The 27,974-nt window shown below is 43.0% G+C and overlaps 1 protein-coding gene across 3 annotated transcripts in view; it reads right to left on the bottom strand.

Moving 5' to 3' along the window:
- Positions 1-27,974, bottom strand: part of MILR1 (mast cell immunoglobulin like receptor 1) — a 37,720-nt gene that overhangs the window by 4,303 nt on the left and 5,443 nt on the right. The window contains exons 3-9 of one of the 3 annotated variants that reach the window (XM_061392410.1): positions 18,702-18,986; positions 16,448-16,558; positions 11,507-11,596; positions 10,923-10,979; positions 10,738-10,806; positions 10,058-10,138; positions 9,794-9,923 (exon numbers count right to left, since the gene is read on the bottom strand). In XM_061392410.1, the coding sequence (XP_061248394.1) occupies positions 10,086-10,138; positions 10,738-10,806; positions 10,923-10,979; positions 11,507-11,596; positions 16,448-16,558; positions 18,702-18,986 (665 nt within the window). In that variant the 3' untranslated portion in view covers positions 9,794-9,923; positions 10,058-10,085. Of the gene's footprint in view, positions 1-9,793; positions 9,924-10,057; positions 10,139-10,737; positions 10,807-10,922; positions 10,980-11,506; positions 11,597-16,447; positions 16,559-18,701; positions 18,987-27,974 lie in introns of those variants that run through there. The other 2 variants (XM_061392411.1, XM_061392412.1) reach the window with 2 other exon arrangements.

Genomic DNA, 27,974 nt, shown 5'->3' with positions numbered 1-27,974 from the left:
GGAGGAGCCTGGTAGGCTACAGTCCATGGGGTCGCAAAGAGTTGGACATGACTGAGCAACTTCACTTTCTATTTAAATAAGAGTGAGGGAACACAGCCCCACCCATCAACTGAAAATTGGATTAAACATCTACTGGCAGAAAGTGAAGAGGAACTAAAAAGCCTCTTGATAAAAGTGAAAGAGCAGAGTGAAAAAGTTGGCTTAAAGCTCAACATTCAGAAAACGAAGATCCTGGCATCCGGTCCCATCACTTCATGGCAAATAGATGGGGAAACAGTGGGAACAGTGTCAGACTTCATTTTTGGGGGCTCCAAAATCACTACAGATGGTGATTGCAGCCATGAAATTAAAAGAGGCTTACTCCTTGGAAGGAAAGTTATGACCAACCTAGATAGCATATTCAAAGGCAGAGACATTACTTTTGCCAACAAAGGTCCGTCTGGTCAAGGCTATGGTTTTTCCAGTAGTCATGTATGGATGTGAGAGTTGAACTGTGAAGAAAGCTGAGCACTGAAGAATTGATGCTTTTGAACTATGGTGTTGGAGAAGACTCTTGAGAGTCCCTTGGACTGCAAAGAGATCCAACCAGTCCATCCTAAAGGAGATCAGTCCTGGGTATTCTTTGGAAGGAATGATGCTAAAGCTGAAACTCCAGTACTTTGGCCACCTCATGCGAAGAGTTGACTCATTGGAAAAGACTCTGATGGTGGGAGGGATTGGGGGCAGGAGGAAAAGGGGACGATGGAGGATGAGATGGCTGGATGGTATCACCGACTCGATGGACGTGAGTTTGAGTGAACTCCGGGAGTTGGTGATGGACAGGGAGGCCTGGCATGCTGCGATTCATGGGGTCGCAAAGAGTCAGACACGACTGAGCGACTGAACTGAACTGAGCATGGCCCCACCCATCAGAACAAGGCCGAGTTTCCCCCTCAGTCAGTCTTTCCCATCAGGAAGCTTCCATAGCCTCTTATCCTTCTCCATCAGAGGGCAGACAGACTGAAAACTACAGTCACAGAAAACTAACCAATCTGATCACAGATTGTCTGATCACAGCCTTGTCTAACTCAATGAAACCATGAGCCAGCCATGCTGTGTAGGGCCACCCAAGGTGGATGGGTTATGGTAGAGAATTCTGACAAAACATGGTCCACTGGAGAAGGCAGTGGTAAACCGCTTCAGTATTCTTGCCTTGAGAACCCCATGAACAATATGAAAAGGCAAAAAATACGACACTGAAAGATGAACTCCCCAGGTTGGTAAGTGCCCAGTACACTACTGGAGATCAGCAGAGAAATAAGTCCAGAAAGAACGAAGAGACAGAGCCAAAGCAAAAACAACACCCAGTTTTGGATGTGACTGGTGATAGAAGTAAAATCTGATGTTGTACTGCATAGGAATCTGGAACGTTGGGTCCATGAATCAAGGCAAATTGGAAGTGGCCCAACAGGAGATGGCAAGAGTGAACGTCAACGTTTTAGGAATAAGCGAACTAAACATACCCCATGCCCCAGTAATTCCATTCCTATGTATGTTCAACATAATTGCATGCACTTGGGAACCAGGAGACATGTGCAAGACATGTAAGAATGGTCATAACTGCATTGTTTGTAACAGTTCCAAGCTGTGCATGTGCGTGCTAAGTCGCTTCAGTTGTATCCTACTCTTCTCAACCCTATAGACTGTAGCCCACCAGGCTCCTCTGTCCATGGGATTCTCCAGGCAAGAATACTGGAGTGGGTTGGGATGCCCTCCTCTAGGGGATCTTCCTGACCCAGGGATGGAACCCGAATCTCCTGCGGCTCCTGTTGCAGGCGAATTCTTTACCACTGAGCCACCGGGGAAGCCCACAATAGATAAATTATAGTGTATTCAAACAAGGGAATACTACTTAGCAAGATAATAATAATCTAGACAGTATATTAAAAAGCAGAGACATTACTGACAAAGGTCTGTATAGTCAAAGCTATGGTTTTTCCAGTAGTCATGTATGGATGTGAAAGTTGGACCATAAAGAAAGCTGAGCACCAAAGAATTGATGCTTTTGAACTGTGGTATTGGAGAAGAGACTCTTGAGAGTCCCTTGGACAGCAAGGAAATCAAACCAGTCAATCCTAAAGGAAATCAACTCTGAATATTCATTGGAAGGACTGATGTTGAAGCTGAAGCTCCAATACTTTGGCCACCTGATGTAAAGAACTGACTCACTGGAAAAGACTCTGATGCTGAAAAAGATTGAAAGCAGAAGCAGAAGGAGACAACAGAGGATGAAATGGTTGGATGGCATCACTGACTTGATGGACATGAGTTTGAACAAGCTCCAGGAGTTGGTGATGGACAGGGAAGCCTGGCATGCTGCAGTCCATGGGGTCACAAAGAGTCGGACACAACTGATCGACTGAACTGAACTGAACTAAGCAAGAGGAATAAATTAATTACAAATACATGCAGCATCTTGGGTAAACCTCTCAAACACAATGTTGAGCAAAAGGAGCCAGACATGAGAATAAATGCTATGTGATTTCATTTACATTCAATTTTGAAAAAGCAGACAAAACAAACTAAAGATGGTGCTTAGGAATGCATATGTAGGTGGTAAAACTAAAGAAAAGCAAAGGTGTGATTCCCATAACACGGTAGTTAAGTTGGGGAATTGGGGTTGTGATTGAGAAGAGCTATGCAGAGGGCTTCTGGGATGCTGACAACATTCTGTTGCTAGTGTCCAATTAATAGAACTTATTAAACTGTGGGTATATATTTTTGTGCATTTTTATATAATGCATACTCTATTTCACAACCAAAAAAAAAAAGAATATGTCGGTTTGAAAAAGAACTAGGTATGTCCCTCGTGATTCAGTGGTTAAGACTCTGCACTCCCAATGCAGGGGACTTAGGTTGCATCCCTGGTCAGGGGACTAGATCCTGCATGCCCCAACTAAAGAGCCCACGTGCTGCAACTAAGACCCGGCTCAGCAAAAAAAAAATCAAAAACCAAAGGGAAACTTCTAGACATGAAAAAAATGTAACTATTGAATGAAAACTCAATAGATCCTCTTCCTCTTCCTTTTCCTCCCCTTGCCATCCTAAACAATTCAGTCCAAAAGCCATGGGCTGGGGCTCAGTGACCATGCAGGGGGTAGGTGCAGGTGGAGGCCGTAGAAAGTTGGGGTTGTGTGAGGAGGGTGTTGTGAGAAGTACACAAAACACTTAGCAGTGCCCGGAACCTGGTATATACTCAGCCCGTGGCAGTTATTATTATTGTTGTTACGCCGGGAAATGGTGAAGGACAGGAGAGCCTGGCGTGCTGCGGTCCACGGGGTCGCAAAGAGTCAGACACAAGCAAATAAACCACATAGTCAGTACAAAGGAAATGTTGAGAGACGGCCGAGCAGCCAGCAGTCACATCCTCTGATTCCAGCTGCATCTGCAGCCTCACCCACTTTGTGTTGACAGCTTTCTTGCTTTTAGTGTCCAAGACATATGACTCCTTTTCTACCCCGGGGCTTTCCAGTGCCTCGGTGAGAGGCCAATGGAAGCCCATTTGGAATGCCCACATGCATCACCTCCTGGGGGCAGCCCTCAGCCAATGGGGGATGGGAGCCGATGGATGAGTGCTTCTCACTCAGTCCTCAAGGGGATAATTCTGAGAGGCATTTTTTCACTCCACAGACAGTTCCGATGGAATCGAGCCCCAGTTCCCCACAGCAATGCCCAACTCAACCTTACACCGCGTTCTGGCTTTTCCTCCAGCCCCTCATGCCTGTTTGCCAGTGTCCCTTCTGTTCCACAGAAGGCCTTTTCTCAGCCTCTGCTTTCAGGGCTATCAGCCTGTCAGAGGCTGGAGAAAGCAGCCCTGATAAACAGATTTCCTCCCAGGATGAATGGCAACAAGGACTCTGTTGCTGGTGGTAAGGGGAGTAGAGATAATCCTTACATGTTATAGCTTCCCAATTACTAAGACTTTCCCTTGCAGTGGGGAAGAGAGCAGAGGTAGATAATGAAGCTCGAGGTTACGCAATAGTTCTAGCCCTTGAAAGGCACGAGGCAGTGGTGATTACATGGATTGTGGGTTGGTTGGCTTCTGCTAACTGCTTTAGAAGCTTTGCAAAGAGAAAATGAGAGGCTGTCGATTCAGGGCATGCTGTGAAACCCAGGGACATAGTGGACTTTGAGACCTCAGATGGGCTTAATAGTATCACATCCAGTTACTGGGGTGCTCATTAATTTGCCAGCCCCTCTCCACCTCTTGTCTTGGCTTCTTCTCTATTTCAGTCTCCCTAGCCCCTCATATAAACAACCTGCACCAAGTCCTTGCCTCAGGCTCTGCTTCAGGAAGGAGCTCAGGTTACTACATCAAGAGGTTAATGGCGGCCAAGTAACTAAGTTTATGACCTCAAAGACTGAAGATTTCTAAGGGGAGCAGCCAATTAGCATGACCCGTGCTAAGGATGAGCATACTATGAATAGCTAGCATTTTTTTTTTTTCCCAGTTCTTACTCTGTCCCCAGCCCCTGTTCCAAAGCTTTTACATTCATCACCTGAGTTAATTCTCACAGCAGCTCCGTGATGTAGGTAACATTTCTCCCTGTCCCTCTCCTCTTTCCCCCACCCCCTCAAGTGAGGAAACTGAACCCCAGGATTTTATGTAACTTACCCAGAGTCACACAATTAGCACTGAGCCTGGATATCCTCACTCTCAGCCTCTGTGATATACTGAGTTCCTCCAAATATTGTTGTTCAGTCACGAAGCTGTGTCCTCCTCTTTGCGACTCCATGGACTGCAGCATGCCAGGCTTCTCTGTCCTTCAGTATCTCCTGGAGATTGCTCAGACTCATATCCATTGAATCGGTGATCCATCCAACCATCTTATCCTCTGTCTCCCCCTTCTCCTGCCTTCAATCTTTCCAGCAGCAGGCTCTTTTCCAATGAGTCAATTCTTTGCATCAAGTGGCCAAAGGATTGGAGCTTCAGCTTCAGCATCAGTCCTTCCAATGAATATTGAGTTGATTTCCTTTAGGATTGACTGTTTTGATCTCCTTGCTGTCCAAGGGACTCTCAAGAGTCTTCTCCAGCACAATTTGAAAGCATTGATTCTTTGGTACTCAGCCTTCTTTAAGGTTGGTCAAAAGTTCATTTGGGGTTTTCTATAACATCTTAGGCACTAAGCACGGGCGCCTGCGACCAGCACACTAAGCGTGGCCGAGAGGAGCTACCCCACGTCCGAGGTCACACTAGGACCACAGCCTTGTCTAACTCAATGAAACTAAGCCATGCCCGTGGGGCAACCCAAGATGGGCGGGTCATGGTGGAGAGATCTGACAGAATGTGGTCCACTGGAGAAGGGAATGGCAAACCACTTCAGTATTCTTGCCTTGAGAACCCCATGAACAGTATGAAAGGCAAAATGATAGGATACTGAAAGAGAAACTCCCCAGGTCAGTAGGTGCCCAATATGCTACTGGAGATCAGTGGAGAAATAACTCCAGAAAGAATGAAGGGATGGAGCCAAAGCAAAAACAATACCCAGCTTGGATGTGACTGGTGATAGAAGCAAGGTCCGATGCTGTAAAGAGCAATATTGCATAGGAACCTGGAATGTCAGGTCCATGAATCAAGGCAAATTGGAAGTGGTCAAACAAGAGAAGGCAAGAGTGAACTTCGACATTCTAGGAATCAGCAAACTAAAATGGACTGGAATGGGTGAATTTAACTCAGATGACCATTATATCTACTACTGCGGGCAGGAATCCCTCAGAAGAAATGGAGTAGCCATCATGGTCAACAAAAGAGTCTGAAATACAGTACTTGGATACAATCTCAAAAATGACAGAATGATCTCTGTTCATTTACAAGGCAAACCATTCAATATCACAGTAATCCAAGTCTATGCCCCAACCAGTAACGCTGAAGAAGCTGAAGTTGAATGGTTCTATGAAGACCTACAAGACCTTTTAGAACTAAAAGGTCTAAAGGTCTTTTAGAACACCCGAAAAAGATGCCTAAGCTCTAAAGTTCTTTTAGAACACCCAAAAAAGATGTCCTTTTCATTATAGGGGACTGGAATGCAAAAGTAGGAAGTCAAGAAACACCTGGAGTAACAGGCAAATTTGGCCTTGGAATACGGAATGAAGCAGGGCAAAGACTAATAGAGTTTTGCCAGGAAAATGCACTGGTCATAGCAAACACCCTCTTCCAACAACACAAGAGAAGACTCTACACATGGACATCACCAGATGGTCAACACCAAAATCAGACTGATTATATTCTTTGCAGCCAAAGATGGAGAAGCACTGTACAGTCAACAAAAACAAGACCAGGAGCTGACTGTGGCTCCGATCATGAACTCCTTATTGCCAAATTCAGACTGAAATTGAAGAAAGTAGGGAAAGACCATTCAGGTATGACCTAAATCAAATCCCTTATGATTATACAGTGGAAGTGACAAATAGATTTAAGGGCCTAGATCTGATAGATAGAGTGCCTGATGAACTATGGACTGACGTTCGTGACATTGTACAGGAGACAGGAATCAAGACCATCCCCATGGAAAAGAAATGCAAAAAGGCAAAATGGCTGTCTGGGGAGGCCTTATAAATAGCTGTGAAAAGAAGAGAAATGAAAAGCAAAGGAGAAAAGGAAAGATATAAACATCTGAATGCAGAGTTCCAAAGAATAGCAAGAAGAGATAAAGCCTTCCTCAGCGATCAGTGCAAAAAAATAGAGGAAAACAACAGAATGGGAAAGACTAGGGATCTCTTCAAGAAAATTAGAGATACCAAGGGAACATTTCATGCAAAGATGGGCTCAATAAAGGACAGAAATGGTATGGACCTAACAGAAGCAGAAGCTATCAAGAAGAGGTGGCAAGAATACACAGAAGAACTGTACAAAAAAGATCTTCATGACCCAGATAATCACGATGGTGTGATCACTGACCTAGAGCCAGACATCCTGGAATATGAAGTCAAGTGGGCCTTAGAGAGCATCACTATGAACAAAGCTAGTGGAGGTGATGGAATTCCAGTTGAGCTATTTCAAATCCTGAAAGATGAAGCTGTGAAAGTGCTGCACTCAATATGCCAGCAAATTTGGAAAACTCAGCAGTGGCCACAGGACTGGAAAAGGTCAGTTTTCATTCCAATCCCAAAGAAAGGCAATGCCAAAGAATGCTCAAACTACCACACAATTGCACTCATCTCACATGCTAGTAAAGTAATGCTCAAAATTCTCCAAGCCAGGCTTCAGCAATATGTGAACCGTGAACTTCCTGATGTTCAAGCTGGTTTTAGAAAAGGCAGAGGAACCAGAGATCAAATTACCAACATCCGCTGGATCATGGAAAAAGCACGAGAGTTCCAGAAAAACATCTATTTCTGCTTTATTGACTATGCCAAAGCCTTTGACTGTGTGGATCACAATAAACTATGGGAAACTCTGAAAGAGATGGGAATACCAGACCACCTGACCTGCCTCTTGAGAAATCTGTATGCAGGTCAGGAAGCAATAGTTAGAACTGGACATGGAACAACAGACTGGTTCCAAATAGGAAAAGGAGTACATCAAGGCTGTATATTGTCACCCTGCTTATTTAACTTATATGCAGAGTACATCATGAGAAACGCTGGACTGGAAGAAACACAAGCTGGAATCAAGATTGCTGGGAGAAATATCAATATCCTCAGATATGCAGATGACACCACCCTTATGGCAGAAAGTGAAGAGGAACTCAAAAGCCTCTTGATGAAAGTGAAAGTGGAGAGTGAAAAAGTTGGCTTAAAGCTCAACATTCAGAAAACGAAGATCACGGCATCTGGTCCCATCACTTCATGGCAAATAGATGGGGAAACGGTGGAAACAGTGTCAGACTTTATTTTTGGGGGCTCCAAAATCACTGCAAATGGTGACTGCAGCCATTAAATTAAAAGACGCTTGCTCCTTGGAAGGAAAGTTATGTCCAACCTAGATAGCATTTTCAAAAGCAGAGACGTTACTTTGCCAACAAAGATCCTTCTAGTCAAGGCTATGGTTTTTCCAGTAGTCATGTATGGATGTGAGAGTTGGACTGTGAAGAAGGCTGAGCGCCGAAGAATTGATGCTTTTGAATTGTGGTGTTGGAGAAGACTCTTGAGAGTCCCTTGGACTGCAAGGAGATCCAACTAGTCCATTCTGAAGGAGATCAGCCCTGGGATTTCTTTGGAAGGAATGATGCTAAAGCTGAAACTCCAGTACTTTGGCCACCTAATGCGAAAGTTGACTCATTGGAAAAGACTCTGACGCTGGGAGGGATTGGGGGCAGGAGGAAAAGGGGTATGACAGAGGATGAGATGGCTGGATGGCATCACTGACTCGATGGACATGAGTCTGAGTGAACTCCGGGAGTTGGTGATGGACAGGGAGGCCTGGTGTGCTGTGATTCATGGGGTCGCAAAGAGTCAGACACGACTGTGCAACTGAACTGAACTGAACTGGTAACATCTTATGGAAAGAACCCAGATGGACTTAATGGCCAAGCCAATAAAAATATCCACAGAAAGAAGGGGAAATTAAGCTCATGAATGCTGCTTTATCGCAACAAAATCCTCAGGTTCACCTGGACCTGTGTGTACAGCATAGCCCTTCCCACCCTGAATATGCATTCCCACAGCCAGTGCTGATGTTGTTCTTTGCTGGGATTTAAGTCCCAGTCCAACCACTTACCAAGCTGAGGATGACCCTGTGAAATTACTTACCCCATCTAAGCCTCAGTTTCCTTACCTGTAAAATCAAGTTAATAAAACCGGCCCCAAGGGTGTTACAGAGTTAGTGTCTAATTAGCTGATAACTATGATTTTTCTAGTCAGAGGTCCATTGTTGAGAATAGTTAAGACAGGTTCAGGCAACCCCCCCCCCCCCGGAAGAAGAACAGAGTGGAGCAATTTTGGCCAAGTTATTTTGTGTCCAGAACCCCAGAAATGCCTCTTGGCTTTATTGGACTTTACTTATAACTCCTGGGATGAGAGATTCAAACCAGAAATATTTTTGCCCCTCAAGTGGACTGAATGGTGGCTCCCCCATAAGTTCTAACGCTTGGAACCTGTGAATATCACCTTGAGAAAAGGGTCTCTGAAGGTGTAATTAATAAGAATCTCCAGATAAGATCAACCTGGATCATCTGGATAGTTCCTGAATCCACTGTGTGTGTGCTAAGTCACTCCCACCAATACTGGGGTGGGTAGCCTATTCCTTCTCCAGTGGATCTTCCCGATCCAGGAATCAAACCAGGTCTCCTGCATTGCAGGTGGATTCTTTACCAACTGAGCTATCAGGGAAGCCCTATGAGAAAATACATGTCTGTTGTTTTAAGTCAGCAGTTTGTAGTAATCTGTTACAGCAATCCTGGGAAGCCAATCCATTTCTCTGTTCTTCCCCAACTCAACTCTGGGCTGTCCTCTTGACAGACAGCTGACCGGAAAAATGCAGCACATAAAGGCACGCTTCTGACATGAGCTGAATCTTGAGGACTGAGAAAGTCCATGGAAATCAATACAAATGAATTTGCAGGCTTCCGGAAGCTAAGAGCAAATGTTAGTGGCAGTGAGTAATAAATGTGTACTCGTTGAGTGATCTTGCCTTTCTCCAGAGGTGACTGCAGGTGCTGTTTTCTTCAGACACCTTTTCAAGGCCACCAGGCTTTGTTTTGGAATTCAGGCATGGTTTTTGCTTTGTGTGTTTGCTTCTGAAACTTCAGTGGGCATGGGGATGGGGAGATGATTGTTGTAAGCTTCCAGGATGCACTTATGAAGAACACAGTGGTCAAAAAATTATTCTTTATTCAGTGATGTGGAAATGGGGGAAATGGTCCTTGCCAAAAAATGGCAAAAGCATGTAAAAACTTAGGATCCCACCTAACAAAACTCTTGTCTGATGACAGGATTGTATGTACCTGAAAAAGCCAAAGGAATAGTGTTTAAGCATGAAAAACAGCGAGTCACTTTGGGTAACCAGGTGAAACCTTTTAAAGTATCAATCAAGTTTGCTTTTTCTTTATGGAAATCAGCTTTATAAAAAGCATCTTACCCTGAGATGTAGCCTACATCTTTAAATCTCAGAGGACAAGTTCAGAATAGACGTATCCATCTTTAGAATTATTACTGTTTTCTGTAATATAGAAGAGAAAATAATTCAGTAAACTTAGGATGTTGTCATTGGTGTTCAGTTGCTAAGTCATGTCTGATTCTTTGCAACCCAGTGGACTGCAGCATGCCAGGCTTCCATGTCCCTCACCATCTCCCAGAGTTTCCTCAAGCTTGTGTCCATTGAGTCGGTGATGCTATCTAACCATCTCATCCTTTGCCGCCCTCTTCTCCTTTTGCCTTCAATCTTGGATATATATCTATAGAAGCTCTTTTAAAATTCTATTTTGGTAGCTGGGGGTCCTGATAAAACCAAGTATGAACTGTCTTTTTTTCCTGGACTACATTATGTGATTTATTCTTGAAAGCATTTTAGAAGTGCACTTGCCTTGTTCTCTCTGGATTTTTTTAATGTGATACACTCCCTACCACATCCTTTCCTCCTCCCCATCCACCCACGTCCTGATGAAATGTATTAGGCGCTGTGGTGCTGGCTGCTATTGGTGTCCTAGAGCATGGATGTTGCCCCTGTTCATCCCATCCTTGGGTTCCTAAAGCTAATGATGGCCTCACAGAAACCACTGCCCATTTCAACAGCGTCTCCTATCCCAAACTGTGGCTCACCCTGATCTCTTGGTGCCACTTGCTGGAACACGGGGTCAGCATAATGTATCTCCTGGGAGTATTTAGCCTCTGGGTAAAAGACAAGAAACAGAATTACTGGGTCTGTGGTCCAAATCTCTGATCTCCTGAGGGCAGTGGCTACCCTTGCAATGGCATGTCGCTTCTGGACTTTGCAGAGTACTTACCATCTTGGACACTGGAAACACATTGCTTTGGTTCTAAGCCTGGCACGGGTTTCTCATCTGTAAAATGGGGGTGATATAATTTGGGAGTTAGTGGTGTTTGCACCAGACAGAGCAGAGAAGTCGCTTAGCGCTGTGCCTGGAACATGGCTGGTCCTCAGTTAGCATCCACATTGGCTGGGGTTGTTCTCACTGTTGGCCAAGGTGCTGGGTCTATTTACCATAAAGCAGTAAACGATGCCAACTTTAAGAGATGATCATAAAAGTGATTGGAACACAGTGTGGATCATTCTGAAGTGATATTAAAAAACAAAAATCTCCAAGATATGTTGCTAACTGAAAAAATCAGGTGTAGAATGGCATATCTATGACATGCTACCATTACTACCATTTATTTAGATGTTTATAAAACACACATAAAATATCTGTGGAAGGACTTTAAAGTGGAAAGTGGGATTGAGTGTTGGGGCGGAAGGGAGACGCTATACTCAGCTTCTTCAGTATTTTACCCATTTGTGTATGACCTTAAAAAAATGTAAAAGACAAAAATCCCAAACCAACCAAAATCTCAAACAAAATTCTCTTACCTGCTTGATTTTCACAGACATTTGCATATATTCCAGCTTCCATGGGTATATTTCTGCAGACTCTGGGTGCACTATCTTTCATAGCTTTTCCTACGTAAGTTGGTGCAAAATCATTAAAATAAACCAATTCAGCCACAATTTTTTTTTTTCCTGCTCCTCCACGGAGCAGAATTCCCCAAAGTTCTGGAAGAATGACCTTCTCGGATGGCCTGAAGTGTTGTCTATTAAAGGGAAATCGTGGGCTCAGCTAGGAGACCGTAGCATCTGCTGCTTCAGGCCAGGAGCCCTTCTGATTTGTTCTCAGATCTGCAAACAACACCCTTGGCCTCTTAGATTGTGCCTGAGATGGCCAGAGATATCTTTTCTTTCCTTCACTGTAAAGAATAGCCTGTAAAAAGCTTCTTAATATCTGCAAGAGATACTAAATTACCCAACTGAGTTCCATTTAGCCCTGGCGAGTACTCAAGAATATTAATTCCACTTTTGTAAGATCCTCGGATTTTTGTAGGAAGAGACTAGTTTTAAAAATGCATGAGATGCAATAAATTTAAGAGGATTGAAGTCATATCAGCCATCTTTTCTGACCACAACATATGAGACCAGAAATCAACTACAAGAAAAAAAACTATCAAAAAAAAAAAAAACAACAACCCACAAACACATGGAGGATAAACTACATACTACTAAACAAACAATGAGTCCCTGAAGAAATTAAAGAGGAAATAAAAACATACCCAAAGATGAATGAAAATGGAAGCACAACCATCCAAAATCTTAGGGACCAAGCAAAAGCAGCTCTAAGAGGGAAGTTTATTATAATACAAGTCTATCTCAGGAAACAGGAAAAATCATAAACAACCCAGCTTTACACCCAAAGGAAAGAAGAAAAGTTAGAAGGAAAGAAATAATAAAGATTAGAGCAGGAATAAGTGAACTAACAACTAAAATAAAACAGTAGAAAAGATTGATGAAGAGCTGGTTCTATGAAAAGCCAAATAAAATTGATAAACCTTTAGCTAGACTCATCAAGAAAAAAGAGGGCTCAAATAAATAAAATCAAAAATGAAAGAAGTGGGGGATGGGCGGGAGGCTCCAGAAGGAGGGATGTACATATAGTTATGACTGATTTGCATTGTTGTATGACAGAAACCAACACAACATTGTAAAGCAATTATCCTTCAGTTAAAAAAAAAAAAAGGAATGTTTTTATAGGACTTCAATGAGAATTCTCCATGGAAGTAAATTCCATATTATTTTGTCCAAGAAATTTAAAAAAAAAATGAAAGAAGTTACAGCTGATAACCATAGAAATACAGAGTCGTAAGAGATTAAGATAAACAGTTGTACACCAATAAAACAGACAACCTAGAACAAATGGATGAATTCCTAAAATATACAGCCTCCTCAGGCTAAATCAGAAAGAAATAGAAGATATGAACAGACCAATTACCATTCAATATGAAATGGAAGCAATCATCAAAAGACTTCCAACAAACAAAAATCCTGGGCCAGATGGCTTCACAAGTGAACTCTATAAAACATTGAAGAGGAAGGAACCCTTCCAAACTCATTCAACAAGGCCAGTATCACCCTGCTATCAAAGCCAAAGACAGGGACTTCTCTGGTGGTCCAGTGGCTAAGACTCTGAGCTCATAATGCAGGGGGTCTGGGTTTAATCTTTAGTCAGGGAACTAGATCCTTCGTGGTGCCACTAAGATCCCACATGATGCAACTAAAAAAAAGAAAAAAGATCCAAAGTGTCACACCTAAGACCTGGTGCAGCCTAAAACGAGCAACAACAACAAAAACCCAAACGACAAAAGACAGACAAAGACACCAGAAAAAAAAGAGAACTACAGGCCAATATCACTGATGAATGTAGATGCAAAAATCCTCAACAACATAGTAGCAAACCAAATTCAATAATACATTGAAAGAATTATACCCCATGATCAGTTGAGATTTGTCCCAGAGATACAAGGACATTTCAATATCCACAAATCAATCAGTGTGATACACCACATTAACAAATTGAATAAAAGCCATATGATTATTTAAATAGATGCAGAAAAAGCTTTTGACAAAATTCAATATCTATTTATGATAAAAACTAAACAAAGTGAGTACAGAGGGAACATACCTCAACATAATAAAGACCATATATAACAAGCCCATGGCTAACATTATACTCAGTGATGAAAAGCTGAAAGCATTTCCTCTAAGATAAGGAAGAAGACAAGAATGCTCACTCTTGCCACTTTTATTCACAATAGTATTGGGAGTCTGAGCCACAGTAATCAGACAAGAAAAAAAGGAATCAAAATTGGAAAGAAAAAAGTAAAACTGTCACTGCAGATGACATGATACTATATAGAGAAAATCCTAAAGACACCACCAAAGAACTAGAGCTATTGAAACAAATAAATGAATTCAGCTAAAGTCACAGTATATGGAATTATTAATAATATACAGAGATCAGTTGCATTTCTATACACCAACAATGAACTATCTGAAAGAGAAATTAAGAAAGCAATCCTATCTGTACCAAAAAGAATAAAATACTGAGGAATAATATAACCAAGAAGGTAACAGACCTGTACTTGGGAAACCATAAGACACTGGTGAAGGAAATTGAAGACAGCACAAACAAATGGAAAGATATACCATTCTTACAGATTGGAAGAATTAATATTGCAAATGGCTGTACTCCCCAAGGCAATCTACAGGTTTAATGAAATCCCTGTCAAGTTAACAATGGGATTTTTTCACAGACTTAGGCAAATAATTCTAAAATTTGTTTGGAAACACAAAACAACCTATCCTGAGAAAAAACAAAGCTGGAGGTATCATATTCTCTAATTTCAAACTGTACTACGAAGGTACAGCAATCAAAACAGTATGGGACTGGCACAGAAACAGACACACAGGTCAGTGAAACAGACTAGAGAGCCCAGAGATGAACCCCTACTTACACGGTCAATTAATTTACAAGGGAGGTCAGAATATACAGTCAGGAAAAGATAGTCTTTTCAATAGATGGTATTGGGAAAACTGGACAGCTATATGTGAAAGAATCAAACTGCACTACTTTCTCACACCATCTACAAAAATAAAGTGGATTAAGAACCTAAATGTGAGATCAGAAACCATAAAACACATAAAAGGAAACATAGGTAGTATGCTCTTTGACACTGGTCTTAGCAATATTTTTTTGGGCTCTGTCTCCTCAGGCAAGAGAAGTAAAAGCAAAAATAAACAAATGGGACTACATTAAGCTTGCACAGCGAAGGAAATTATCAACAAAGCAAAAAGGCAGCCTACGGAATGAAAGAAGATATTGCAAATGATATGTCTGATAAGGAGTTAATATCCAAAATGTACAAAGAACTCATACAGCTCAACATCAAAAAACCAAACAACCCAATTTAAAAACAGGCAGAGGAATTGTATAGACATTTTCTAAAGAGCACATACAAATCTCCAGCAGGCACACGGAAAGATGTTCAAAATCACTCATCATTAGGGAAATGCAAATTGAAACTACAAAGTGATACCACCTCACACATCTCAGAATAGCTACCATCAAAAAGGTAACAAGTAACAAGTGTTGACAAGGATGCAACTTAAAGGAAAGTCATGCACTGTTGGTGGGAATGTAAATTGATGCAGCCACTATGGAAAACTGTATGGAGGAGTCTCAAAAAAAAAAAGCGATCCAGCAATTCCACTTCTGGGAATTTTTTCTGAAGAAAGAGTTCATTGATGGATGAATGAATGGATAAACAAAGTATGTGTTATGTATGTATACATGTGTGTGTATAATGTATATATTATATTATATACATATACACACATATATATAACTGATTATTCAGCTTTTGAAATGAAGGAGAAAAAAATCTTTTGCACCGCAAGGCTTGGGGGATCTTAGTCCCCCAGCCACAGATTGAAGCCGTGTCCCCTGCAGTGGAAATGCAGAGTCCTAACCCTTGGACCACCAGGGAAGTCCCCCAAAATGAAGGAAATTCTGACATGTATACAACATGGATGAACCTTGAGGACATTGTGCTAAATGAAAGAAGCCACCTACAAAAGGATAAATAGGGTATGATTCCATTTACATGAGATTTCTAAAATAGTCAGATTAGACTATTAGTCAGAATAGACAGGAATCAGAATGGTGTTTGCCAGGGGCTGAGAGGAGAGAAGTTAATAGGGACTTACACCATTTGACAGGTACAGAGTGTCATATTTGCATAGTGAAAAAGTGGATGGCTGGTGATGGTAGCCCAGGAATGTGAATGTACTTAATGCCACCAAACTGTATACTTAACAATGGCCAAAATGGTAAATTCTGTTGTTATGCATATTTTACCACAATTTTGAAAAACAATTTTTAAAAAATTTTTAAAAAGGTAAAAAGGTGTGACAAATTTTAAGACAATGACAGCAGAGCATTAAAATGTCTTCTTAGCACGGGGCCCCATGTGACTGCACAGGTCACACGCCCACAAGCAATCTAAATAGGGAAGGCTTCACCAGAGAAAAGAGAACTGTGCTAAATGTGAACAGTTCAGGAAGTCCTTCATTATCTTCTTGTTTTGCATCTTTTCCTTCTCTTCATTTTCTTCATATCCCATTTCTGATTCTCCTTTCCCTTCCTCCTTACCCTCTCCCCTTCTGTCTGTCTCCAAAATCCAGGGAAAGTGAAAGTGTTAGTCGCTCAATGGTGTCCGACTCTTTGCCACCCCAAGGACCATAGCCCGTCCGGCTCCTCTGTCCATGGATTCTCCAGGTTAGCATACTGGAGTGAGTAGCCATTCCCCTCTTCAGGGGATCTTCCCCACCCAGGGATTGAACCCGGATCTCCTGCCTTGCAGGCAGATTCTTAACTGTCTAAGCCACCAGGGAAAACAATGGCAAAGCTCCTAAGGAACTTACTTGCTTTGTACTTTCGTAGCATCCAAAATGCCAGAACTAGGATGATTATTATCAGCACCAGTAATAACCCCGGAAGCAGGAGCTGCAGGCAGAATGGACCGCAGTCTCCTCCTGGAAGAAGAAGAAGACAGCATTCACTGGTCACTGCACAGCCTGCTTTTCCAATGATACTGAATTGTGGAATGTTCTGGAAAGGTCGATCATGACTGTCTCCCAAGTTACCCATGAAACCTGGGTCCCTGCCCTATGTGGACACCCTCACCACCTAAGAATTAAGTTGTCAATGAAGTTCTAAAAGTCAGACCAAGTCCACCTTCCACCAAGGGTTATTTGCAAAGAAAAAAAAGCAGTACAGCATTTAACAGACAGATTGTTGTCTACATCATCAGGGTCATAAGTCTGAGAACAGCCTGGCCATTTGTCAGGCAAAGTCTTTAGTCATGTCGGTATGATCTATGTTACCCAACAGCTGTCACTTATTATTGACTATATGCAGACTTCATGTTAAGCACTTTTCGTGCATTGCCTTAGGTATCTCATTGGTATTATTCCCATTTTACAATTAAGTAGAATAAGACTCAAGTAAAGTTCCCATTTTGCAATTAAATAAGAGTATGTGACTTTTCTAAGGTCACACAGCTAGTGAATGGAAGGCGGTGATTTGTAAGCCAAAGGCTGACTCTGGGGCCTGACTCCAACAGGCTGCCTGACTGTTAGAACTTACTGAACACCCAGATGTGGGCTCTGATCTTCTGAGGATGAGGTGTTTAATGCCCTCGTATGCGCGATTCATGGGGTCGCAAAGAGTCGGACACGACTCAGCGACTGATCTGATCTGATCTGATGCCTATTACCCTTGCTAACCTAATTTTTTTTTTCTCCTCCCGCCTTGACCAGTGTCCCTTCATCAGGCCAGGTTTTTATTTTTTAAATGTTGTGGCCATGCACCATGAGGGGTCCCAGTTCCCTGACCAGGGATCAAACCCATGCCACCTGCATTGGAAATGCAGTCTTAACCACTAGATGGCCAGGGAAGTCCCTAAGGAAAGGTTTAAATCTGGAATTCTCAGACTCTGAGTTCTGTGCTGGAACGTGACAGTGTAAAGAGAGCCGGCTCTAGCTCTGGCCTGGCCCCTTCCCACCCAGGCTCTGATCTGCGCCCTAAGGAACCTGCCTGCGTGGCCAAGTGTTGTCCCTCAGCCCCCACAAACAGCTCCCTTGGCTTGAGTCCAGGAGTGCTCACATCCTCGCGGTGGTCTACCCTTGGGAGGACGAGCTGGGAAAGAGACTTGTGCAGGCCCTGGGAGGTGGGTTCTGATCTGATGGGGTAGGGAATGCAGGTCTAGGAACCTAGAGTGAGGTACAGAAAAGTAGAGATACAAGGTCCAGGCAGGCATCCCTATGGCTTATGGGAAGCTTATTGGAAAGTGTATGGCTTAGAAGAATCCAGATAGCGCCTTCCGAAACACAAGACTGGGACAGGAGCTGCTCTTGCCCCCAGTAGAGAAATCTAGATTCACCAAGCATTAGCAGTAGGGCATTCAACAGCCAAGGAGGAAGGTACCGGTGTTAGAAGTGAGTTTTTATTTAAATGATTTTAAAAAGCACAAGAAAATCAAGAGACCCCACCAGCTTCAAGAGATGCAGGACTTCCCTGGTGGTGGAGTGGGTAAGAATCTGCCTGCTAATGCATGGTACACATGTTCGATCCCTGGTCCGGGAGGATTCCACATGCCATGGGGCAAGTAAGCCCAGTTCACCACAACTACTGAGCCTTTGTGCTGCAGCCACTGAAGCCCATGTGCAGAGAGCCTGTGCTCCACAAACAAGAGAAGTCACTGCACTGAGAAGCTCGGGCACTGCAACGAAGAGTAGCCCCCACTTGCTGCAGCTAGAAAAAGCCCATGCGCAGCAATGAAGACCCAGCATGGTCAAAATAAATGAATATATAAAAACAGTGCTTAAAAAAAGAAAGTGAAAACAAAGAGTTACAAATTCTAATGTGATTGCTAAGAACCTGAGCAGGAAACAGAGTCAGTTCAGGAAGTCTTACAACAAGGTCCCTTCCTGCCCCACTCTAGGTTTTTCTATGGTTCCTTTATGGCAGAAAGCAGCCCCATCAGAGCGAATGGACCCTACAGAAGAAAAAGTACTTAGAAGCAGGTGGGCGAAGTGGGAAATGGTGGGCAGAGGAGAGGCTGCAGTTTCTGGAAGTAAATCTAGACCCTGTTGAACGAATTCAGGTAGCCCTTACCTGTTGAGGGTATGATGACAGGTTTACTGTATTTTGCATGGTCAGGCAATCTGTTTTTAGCTTTACACCTGTACTCTTTCACTTCCGCAGTGTTACTCTCGGTTATGTTAAATTCAGCAGGCTTCCTTACATCCTTGGAAATAACTGGTGATATGGTGATGTTTTTTTCAAAAAAAATATAATTGATAGGCAGAGAGCCGTTGAATGAGATGCAGCGTAGCGTTATATATCGGTCTGTTTTTGTTTGAATGACGCTGATGTTCAGCACCGGTGCAGTCACTGGGTCTAGAAAAATGAAGGTGCACGTTAAATGGCTGAGCAGATTGGGTTCCCTCACTCAGTCCACAAACATGGATGGAAGCCCTACTCTATTCCCGTCTGTTCACCCGAAGATGGACAACACTGCTCTTGTGAAGTCAAGCTGCTCGCAAGAAGCTCCATGGGGAAAGATCAATAGGTATGTGGTTAACCCCATGTATCCTGGCATGAACCAGGCTCTGAGAAAGCCAGAGAGTGGAGAGCATCTCTCTGCTTTGAGGAGCTGGAGTGCAAACTTGCCTTTTATCAGAATTCACCATTTGTTTGTGGTTGATGGTATAATTTTGTCAAAGATCCAGCTCCAAGTATGTAGTTGAGAGGTGCTTTTAGTCCCAATCGTTGTAAGATAAGTGTCTTTTTTTTAATCAAGAAAGTCTAAAAATATCATCTTTTCTCACAGTACTGTCGTTTATAGAATTCAGCTGTACAATTATCTTTCAGTTCCTCCCCAAAACAGGAAGTAACCCTGATAAATAGAGTTAAGGGAAATTCTTGACCAGAAACGAGTGAGTCTGGTGGGCTCTGTCAGATCATACCATACTTCATGGGAGAATCCAGCTCTGTAATTTGTTATATAGTTCTTTAATGAAACAGGATTATAGGGAAAGAAAGATAATCGCTGAGTACCCTTCATGTGTTGGGGTCACTACACACGTTATCTTGGTTCACTCCACAACAGCACACAAGGTGGACAGCATTATGCCCACTCCACAGATGAGTCCATTGAAACTCAGAGACCACATACCTAATAAATGGCAGAGCCAGGGCCAGCTCCCAAGCAGATACTTTTGTTTTTGACAGTACTGTGCCATTTTAATAACTGGGTGCAGAAACAAACATGTTTCATTGTTTAAGTCAAAGGAAAGAAGCTAACAAATTAGAGTCTTCTTGCTCCATCCCTCCCTCCCCTGAGCAGGAATCCCGGTGGCAGCATCCTTGACAGAGTGGTACCCAGGGATGGGAGCCTCAAAGAGCAACTTTGTTTGGGAATAGCATCAATAGACTGTTCTTCCTACGAAAAACTGAAATCTACTTCCTGCAATTTTCAGGAATTGATGTATTCATGATGAAGCAGAGAGCATGGACTTCTCTCTGAGATAAGATGATTCAAACCAGAATAAGGGTGGATATCTAAATTTAGTGGAAAGATGTAAACTTCCCTCAGAGTTTGTAAAAGGACTGGTAAAGGGCATCATAGCATCACTGTGATCAAGGGAAGGGAGTTGTAACTCTTCCATAAATCAGTTGTTTTTTAAATTAAAGGAGTCCTTTAAGGCTCATTCAGATGCCACCTTCCCCATAAAACTTTTCCTAAACCCTCCAGGCGAAAGTTCTCCCTCTTCTGTCTCCTGCAGCACTTGATCCCATCCTCATACTACTTTTTCTGCCTCTTATTCTGTGATCCACTTGAATGTCTCCTGGCCACCTCAAACATAACCTTTTGAAACTGAACTCTAGTTAATCTGCTAGTTAATGAATCAATCGGTAGGTAGATAAACATTATTAAAATTATATTCTTTTTAAAAATGTTTTTATTCATTCAGTCATTCATTTAGTTCTTTTGTGCCTAGAACAGTTAACATGAGGTCTACCTTCTCTTTTTTTAAATTATTTTTTATTGGCTCACAGTTGATTTACAATGTTGTGTTAGTTTCTGCTGTACAGCAAATTGAATCAGTTAAACGTATACATACATCCACTCTCTCACTTGCCATATAGTTCATTACAGAGTATTGAGTAGGGTTCCTTGTGCTATACAGTAGATTCTTTTTTTCTTTTTTTTTTTTTAATTGGAGTATAGTTGCTTTTCTATGGGAATGGTCTTGATCCCTGTCTCCTGCACAATGTCACAAACCTCATTCCATAGTTCATCAGGCACTCTATCTATCAGATCTAGGCCCTTAAATCTACTTCTCACTTCCACTGTATAATCATAAGGGATTTGATTTAGGTTATACCTGAATGGTCTAGTGGTTTTCCCTACTTTCTTCAATTTAAGTCTGAATTTGGCAATAAGGAGTTCATGGTCTGAGCCACAGTCAGCTCCTAGTCTTGTTTTTGCTGCCTGTATAGAGCTTCTCCATCTTTGGCTGCAAAGAATATAATCAATCTGATTTTGGTGTTGACCATCTGGTGATGTCCATGTATAGACCATTCCCATAGAAAAGAAATGCAAAAAGCAAAATGGCTATCTGGGGAGGCCTTACAAATAGCTGTGAAAAGAAGAGAAGCAAAAAGCAAAGGAGAAAAGGAAAGATATAAACATCTGAATGCAGAGTTCCAAAGAATAGCAAGAAGAGATAAGAAAGCCTTCTTCAGTGATCAATGCAAAGAAATAGAGGAAAACAACAGAATAGGAAAGACTAGGTATCTCTTCAAGAAAATCAGATACCAAAGGAACATTTCATGCGAAGATGAGCTCGATAAAGGACAGAAATGGTATGGACCTAACAGAAGCAGAAGATATTAAGAAGAGATGGCAAGAATACACAGAAGAACTGTACAAAAAAGATCTTCATGACCCAGATAATCACGATGGTGTGATCACTGACCTAGAGCCAGACATCCTGGAATGTGAAGTCAAGTGGGCCTTAGAAAGCATCACTACGAACAAAGCTAGTGGAGGTGATGGAATTCCAGTTGAGCTGTTCCAAATCCTGAAAGATGATGCTGTGAAAGTGCTGCACTCAATATGCCAGCAAATTTGGAAAACTCAGCAGTGGCCACAGGACTAGAAAAGGTCAGTTTTCATTCCAATCCCAAAGAAAGGCAATGCCAAAGAATGCTCAAACTACCACACAATTGCACTCATCTCACATGCTAGTAAAGTAATGCTCAAAATTCTCCAAGCCAGGCTTCAGCAATATGTGAACCGTGAACTTCCTGATGTTCAAGCTGGTTTTAGAAAAGGCAGAGGAACCAGAGATCAAATTGCCAACATCCGCTGGATCATAGAAAAAGCACAAGAGTTCCAGAAAAACATCTATTTCTGCTTTATTGACTATGCCAAAGCCTTTGACTGTGTGGATCACAATAAACTGTAGAAAATTCTGAAAGAGATGAGAATACCAGACCACCTGATCTGCCTCTTGAGACATTTGTATGCAGGTCAGGAAGCAACAGTTAGAACTGGACATGGAACAACAGACTGGTTCCAAATAGGAAAAGGAGTTCGTCAAGGCTGTATATTGTCACCCTGCTTATTTAACTTATATGCAGAGTACATCATGAGAAACACTGGACTGGAAGAAACACAAACTGGAATCAAGATTGCCGGGAGAAATATTAATAACCTCAGATATGCAGATGACACCACCCTTATGGTAGAAAGTGAAGAGGAACTCAAGAGCCTCTTGATGAAAGTGCAAGTGGAGAGTGAAAAGTTGGCTTAAAGCTCAACATTCAGAAAACAAAGATCGTGGCATCTGGTCCCACCACTTCATGGGAAATAGATGGGGAAACAGTGGAAACAATGTCAGACTTTATTTTTCTGAGCTCCAAAATCACTACAGATGGTGACTGCAGCCATGAAATTCAAAGACGCTTACTCCTTGGAAGGAAAGTTATGACCAACCTAGATAGCATATTCAAAAGCAGAGACATTACTTTGCCAACAAAGGTTCGTCTAGTCAAGGCTATGGTTTTTCCTGTGGTCATGTATGGATGTGAGAGTTGGACTATGAAGAAGGCTGAGTGCCGAAGAATTGATGCTTTTGAACTGTGGTGTTGGAGAAGACTCTTGAGAGTCCCTTGGACTGCAAGGAGATCCAACCAGTCCATTCTGAAGAAGATCAGCCCTGGGATTTCTTTGGAAGGAATGATGCTAAAGCTAAAACTCCAGTACTTTGGCCACCTCATGCGAAGAGTTGACTCATTGGAAAAGACTCTGATGCAGGGAGGGATTGGGGGCAGGAAGAGAAGGGGACGCCAGAGGATGAGATGGCTGGATGGCATCACTGACTCGATGGACGTGAGTCTGAGTGAAGTCCGGGAGTTGGTGATGGACAGGGAGGCCTGGCGTGCTGCGATTCATGGGGTCGCAAAGAGTCGGACACGACTGAGCAACTGATCTGATCTGATAGTTGCTTTACAAGGTGTTATTTTCTGCTGTACAATGAAGTGACTCAGCTATATGTATACATACAGCCCCTCCCTCTTGGACCTCCCTTCTAACACACCCCCATCCCACCCCTCTAGGGTGAGCACTGAGCTGAGCTCCCTGCGCTATAAAGCAGGTTCCCACTAGCTATCTGTTTCACACGTGGCAGAGCACATACCATCAGTCCCAATATCCCAGTTCATCCCACCCCTGCCATATTCACACATCTGTTCCCTGTGTCTCAGTCTCTACTCCTGCCCTGCAAATAGGTTCATTTGTACCGTTTTCTAGATTCCACACATATGCAGTAATACATGATTTTTTTTTTCCTCTTTCTGACTTTACTCTGTATGACAGACTCTAGGTCCATCCATGTCTGACACCGGTCAGAATGGCCATTATCAAAAACTCTACAAACTATAGGGACTTCCCTGCTGATCCAGTGGTTAAGAATCTACCTTGCAAAGCAGGGGACATGGATTCAATCCCTGGTTGAAGAACTAAGATTCCATGTGCCACTAGGCCACTAAGCCCAGGAGCCCAACTACTGAACCCCAGCGCTCTGGAATCTGTGCGCCACAATGAAGGATCCTGCATGATGCAGCAAGAATCCCACATGCTGCAACTAAGACCCGATGCAGCCAAATACATAAATAAGTATTTTTTTTAAAAAGTGTACGGGGACAACAGAGGATGAGATGTCTGGATGGCATCACTGACTCGATGGACGTGAGTCTGGGTGAACTCTGGGAGTTGGTGATGGACAGGGAGGCCTGGCGTGCTGCGATTCATGGGGTCGCAAAGAGTCAGACACGACTGAGCGACTGAACTGAATTGAACTACAAATGATAAATGCTGGAGAGGGTGTGGAGAAAAGGGCACCCTCTTGCGCTGTTGGTGGGATGTAAATTAATACAGCCACTATGGAGAACAGTATGGAGTTTGCTCAAAAAACTAGGAATAGAATTACCATATGACCCAGCAATCCCACTACTGGACATATCTGGAGAAAACCATAATTCAAAAAGACACGTGTACCCCAATGTTCATTGTAGTACTATTTACAATAGCCAGGACGTGGAAGCAGCTGATAGGTCTAATGACAGTTGAATGGATGAAGAAGATGTGGTACATATATACAATGGGATATTGCTCATTCATAAAAATGAATGAAACTGGGTCATTTGTAGAGATCTACCTTCTTAACAAAGTTTTAAGTGCATAGTACAGCATTGTTAACTCTAACCAAAGTTTTATACCCATTGAACAACTTCTATTTTTGCCCCTTTCAGTAAACGACACCACTCCTTGTCCATCAGCTGATCACAGTAGACACCTGAGGGTCATTCTTGACTCCTTCCTCACCTTTAGTACCTATGATTCCAAACCTAATCACTCAGCAAGTCCTGTTGTTTCTCCCTCCAAAGTCTGTTCTGACCCCGTCCACTCCTCTCCATCTCCCCACTGTTTATCTCCTGGATGACTGCAGAAGCCTCCCAGCCAATCCCCAACCTCTACCCTTGCCCTGCCCCACCCAGGAAGAATTAAATTCAAAGACGATAAATGGGGTCATAGGCCTGACTTGGCTCTCCCCTCCCCTTTCCAGTCTCACCTGAGCTCACCGTCCCTTCATCTGACCTCCAGCCATACCAGTGGCATATTACACCCTTCCCAACAGCCAAGTTCTTCCTCAAGGTGGAGCCCCCAGCACAGGGTATTATCCCTTGACTAGAGCCTTCTTTCTCTCACTGTAGCAAATCATTGCTCATCCTTCAGGGGTCCCCTGAAATGCCATCCCCTTAGAAAGTCCTTCCATAATTATCTTATCTGGGCTTCCGAGGTGGCGCTAGGGGTAAAGAACCCATCTGCTGGGACTTCCCTAGTGATCCAGAGGCTAAGACTCTAGGGGTCCAATCCCTGGTCAAGGAACTAGATCTCCATATGCCACAACTAAGATTCCTGGGCAGCCAAAAAACAGAACCCGTCTGCCAATGCAGGAGACGTTAAGAGATGTAGGTTTGATCCCTAGGTTGGGAAGATTCCCCTGGAGGAGGACATGGCAACCCACTCCACTATTCTTGCCTGGAGAATCTCCATGGACAGAGGAGCCTGGTGGGCTACAGTTGATAGTCGAGTTGGACACGACTGAATTGACTTAGCATGCACACAACTACCCTATCTAAGGAAGTCACTCCCCATTCACCACCCACTCCCCAACTTTTCTCCATCACTGTGCCAGTTTCTTTTTCTTTATAACCGTCAACACAGTTTGTGATTATGAATTTATTTGACTGGGTACTTGGGTTTCATGCCTCCTCAATTAGACTATAAGCTCCACCAAGGCAGGAACTAATGTATATCCAGGGCTTGGCACATTGGGGATATCATTAAATATTCAATGAGTGGATCAAAGATGAATGAATCTGTGTTCATGGCTCATATCCCTTACTGAGTTGGCAACAAGACCATGATTTAGGTGTCATCGAAACTCTGGCAGCATGCAAGACAGTTATTCACATGGGGTAGGCACTCAATAGATGTTCAGTTCAGTTCAGTTCAGTCACTCAGTTGTGTCCAACTTTCTGCAACCCCATGAATCGCAGCATGCCAGGCCTCCCTGTCCACCACCAACTTCCAAAGTTCACCCAAACTCACGTCCATCGAGTCGGCGATGCCATCCAGCCATCTCATCCTCTGTCGTCCCCTTCTCCTCCTGCCCCCAATCCCTCCCAGCATCAGGGTCTTTTCCAATGAGTCAACTCTTTGCATGAGGTGGCCAAAGTATTGGAATTTCAGCCTCAGCATCAGTCCTACAAATGAACACTCCTTTAGAATGGACTGGTTGGATCTCCTTGCAGTCCAAGGGACTCGCAAGAGTCTTCTCCAACACCACAGTTCAAAAGCATCAATTCTTTGGCGCTCAGCTTTCTTCACAGTCCAACTCTCACATCCATAAATGACCACTGGAAAAACCATAGCCTTGACTAGACAGACCTTTGTTGGTAAAGTAATATCTCTGCTTTTGAATATGCTATCTAGGTTGGTCATAACTTTCCTAGTCTGACCTAAATGAAGATGATACAGGTTTATAATCTATAAAAAAATTCTACCAGGCAGTGTAATCACTGCTGGAAACACATTGCAGGAAACTAGTGCATTTACTTTGAAGACAGGATGTGGAAAGACTGTACACCTGTCTGTGGGACAGATGCTCAGGAAATGAGGACTGGGTTTTTTTTAACCATTGATTTAAGGCTTCAGCCTTGCACAGGAAGCTCGGGGTATACATGGGTTCCCTGATGCCCCTTGCGTTGCTTTTTCTGCAAATCCAGGCTGCCCAGTCCAGCAGGAATCTGACCACCAGAGAATATTATCAGCGAGGACACTGCCCTCACATTATGCGCCACATCCTAGACCTTGTTTACATGATTATCTTTTTACATTTCTTTTACAGTTATGGCTTCAATTGAGTTTGTGTTCAAATTTGTCCTAAGATGGTTGGTTCTTTCTTTTTTTTTATTTAAATAAAAAGAATTCTGGCTGAGCCACATAGCATGTGGGCTTTTAGTTCCCTGACCAGAGAATGAACCTGTGCCCCCTGCACTGAAGGCCTGTAGTCTTAACCACTGTACTGCCAGGGAGGTCCCTGAGATGGCTTTAATCCAGAGTCCATGGCATCCCTTATAGTCTTGTGCAGATGTTTGCTTCGGTAGTCTCATGAAAACATCTCGGGGAAGGTATCCATCACTATCACTACATTGTTAAAATGGCTATACCCTAAAACGCTAAGAACCGTTGACCTAGAGTAGAGACACCCAATAGAACTTTTCTGTGATGATGGATATGTTCTGTGTCTATGTTGTCTAATAGAACAGCCACCCCACACTCATGGCTTCTGGGCGCTTGAAGTGTGACTAACGAGATGGAGGAACTGCATTTTTAAAATTTCACCTAATTTTAACTAACTTGAATTGAAAGTTAACTACCAAACATGTGGCTAGTGGCTACCGTGCTGGAGAGCACAGACCCAGAGAATCACCCAAATACTCGATCAGTAAGCCAGGGGTCCTCTGTTTGGAAGACTCCAGGTACACATATTACCTGAAAACCCTCTCTCCCTTTCCCAGTAGTCCAATATCAAGGTCACTGTCATGGATGAGGCCATTAATGCTAGGCTGTGAGAGGCTTGGGGTGGGCAGATGGGAGAGAAAAATGTAAAAGTGATAAAATGTGGTTGGAGAGTTCCCTGGGGGCCTAGCAGGTAGGATCCTGGGCTTTTACTGCTGTGTCCTGGGTTCAAGCCCTGGTCAGGGACCTGAGATCCCACAAGCTATGGGTAGTGTCAGGGAAGGGCAGGGAAAGAGGTGGCTGGGCAGAAAGAGTGCTGGCCAAAGGCTGTCGTAAAGAGAAGGAGCTGGGGAAAGTCTGAGGCTCTGAAGGCCCTTGCCACAGGGTCCAACACTGATTCTAAGACTTCTTACTTGAATCTTCAGAGAAAAAGTCTTTTTTTGTGTGTATGCCTATATGACAAGAATCCAGAGAAAAGCATTTAGAAAGGATTTCAACAACTTTCTCAATTGTTGATGTAAGACTTTTAGTCTTAGGCCATCAGCCTATTATCATCTAAAATGGCTAAACGTCTTTGGGAGAGAAAGTGAAATGGAATTATTAAGAAACAAGTGATCTTGTTTCTTAAACAACATCTCAGTAACACATATGCTAGGATCTTGAGAGAGTGTTAACCAGCAGAACAGAGAGTCCACTCTACAACAGGAAATAATTCCCCCAAATCACAGGGCCCCTGAGTAACAAGCGTTTTGCTGCTGCTGCTGCTGTTGCTAAGTCGCTTCAGTCAT

This window comes from Bos javanicus, chromosome 19, assembly GCF_032452875.1.
Source record: "Bos javanicus breed banteng chromosome 19, ARS-OSU_banteng_1.0, whole genome shotgun sequence".
Lineage (NCBI taxonomy): Eukaryota > Metazoa > Chordata > Mammalia > Artiodactyla > Bovidae > Bos > Bos javanicus.
The sequence above is the reverse complement of the archived record's forward strand: the minus strand, read 5'-3'. Positions and strand labels throughout refer to the sequence as shown.